Here is a 1,816-nt window from a genome sequence, read left to right on the forward strand (position 1 = left end):
GGGCTGTCGGACCCCACTCACCTTCATGTTGACCTCCTCACTGAAGGCAGCTTTCTGCAACTCAAAAGCCCGCTTGGAATCTGCTATTTTGGTATCTGCCAGGAACTTGACATCCATCATTTCCTTCTTGCACTCTGCCTCCTGCGGAGAGGAAACAGCAAGCGGAGCTCCAGGCTGTGCAGCCGGAGCAGAAGAGGCTGCTCTGGGGAAGCCCAGCCCGTCTCTGGACTCACCCGAATGCCAGCATCTCGCTCAGCTTCTGCCACCCCGATGTCCGCATCCCGTCGGACGGCCGCGGTCTGAGTCTTTCCCAGGGAGCTCAGGTAATCCACTTTGTCATAGACATCCTGGAGAGGGCAAGGGGAGTCACCACCACCGCAAACGAGCGACTCTGCTCTGCTCCCTCCCTGCTGAAGCCCAGAGCGGCCGCTCGAAGGAGCCCTCTCAGCCTGCTGCCAAACACACCAGGCCTGGCAGGGCAGGACGAGCTCTCCAACGCCTTCCCTCGGCTCCCCAGAGGCTTGGCTACCGGTGAGCTCTTCCCACAAGCCACGTTTCCAGAGGCAGCTCTTTGCCCGTCCTCCAGGGAACCTCCCGGGGCAGGCTGTCAGCCGGAGCCTTTCAGCCGGCCACAGCAGAGGAGCTCTTCTGGGAGCCCCCACAGCGCAGTGCCTGATGGCTGAGCGTACCTTGATGGTGAAGCTCAGGATCTCGATGCCCATGCGACCCACATCGGGAGCTGCCACCTCCCGCACCAGCTTGGCAAACTGATCCCTGTCCTGGTAGATCTGCTCCACTGTCAGGGTACCTGCAGAGGGAAGGAAGGTGAAGCACTTTATTTGGAACAGGTAACAGGCCACAGCGTGAGTCTAAGCTCTACAACGTCCTCGCTGCCCCTAATCTCTTCAGGTCCGGGCACAAGGGTGTAATCCTCTGCCCAGACATCTTGGTCCCTCCAGCACAACCACCACCCACACACCTGTAGCGCAGACATCTCTCACTGCAGGCACCAACAGCTCCCTTATCGGCACAGCCAACTGCGCAGCAGGAGCTGCTGCAGGGGGGAATGGTCTAAGATGCCACCTCTGCAGTCAGCAGAGAAGGGACAAAGCTACTCGAGATGCCTTCAAGAGCGTGAGCTGCTCCGCACCTAGGATGGAGCGCAGGTGCCCCTCCAGCGTCTGAAGGATCACGTTCTTCACATCCTGCACGTTCTTCCCCAAGAACTGCTCACAGGCCACAGCCAGGAGCTCCTTCTCGGTCATTATCTTCACCTAGAGACAGGAGACAAAGCCAAAGGGGCTTGAAGGCGCCTGTCTGAAGAGGGACAGGCACCCAACAGCAGCAGCAGCAGCACCAGGCTGCCAGGCCCCCTGCTGCCCATGCTCTGGGGACCAGGCTGAGCTGTCACCATGCTGAGCCAAGCCACCAAGCCCCTGCTCACTGCTGCTGCGGAGAGCCCTGCTGCAGGCACCTGCAGCCGTGGCCACCAGCTGGTGTGGGGACAGAGCCTGGCCCTACAGGTCCCACCTGATGAAACCTCTGCCACAGAGCCCTGAGCTGCCCGTTCAGCCACTGCACCAGCAGCAGACCCAGGAGGAGTCTGGCCAGAAGCCACGTTGTCTTTACCTTTCTCTGCCTCCTTCACTAGAACTCGTTTTTCTGACATGGGAAAGACAGAGACCAAGGAAGAGTCTGAAAAGCCCAAGGAGCACCTTGGGAACAGGGGCTCCACGCGGTGTCCCCTGCAAGGAGAGATGGGACGAGGTGGCTGTACCACACTGGTTTGTCCTGCTCGTGGCTGGGAGCTCCCAGC

At 60.2% G+C, this 1,816-nt stretch overlaps 1 protein-coding gene across 1 annotated transcript in view; it reads right to left on the reverse strand.

The window, feature by feature from the left end:
• The window catches only part of FLOT2 (flotillin 2), a gene marked incomplete at its 3' end in the record, with an annotated part of 14,443 nt that overhangs the window by 1,417 nt on the left and 11,210 nt on the right, over positions 1-1,816 (reverse strand). Inside the window, exons 4-7 of the mRNA XM_010142895.1 lie at positions 1,151-1,274; positions 690-808; positions 234-347; positions 22-141 (exon numbers count right to left, since the gene is read on the reverse strand). Of these exons, the coding sequence (XP_010141197.1) occupies positions 22-141; positions 234-347; positions 690-808; positions 1,151-1,274 (477 nt within the window). The remainder of the gene's footprint in view (positions 1-21; positions 142-233; positions 348-689; positions 809-1,150; positions 1,275-1,816) is intronic.

This window comes from Buceros rhinoceros, unplaced genomic scaffold (genome assembly GCF_000710305.1).
Source record: "Buceros rhinoceros silvestris isolate BGI_N320 unplaced genomic scaffold, ASM71030v1 scaffold22729, whole genome shotgun sequence".
NCBI lineage: Eukaryota > Metazoa > Chordata > Aves > Bucerotiformes > Bucerotidae > Buceros > Buceros rhinoceros.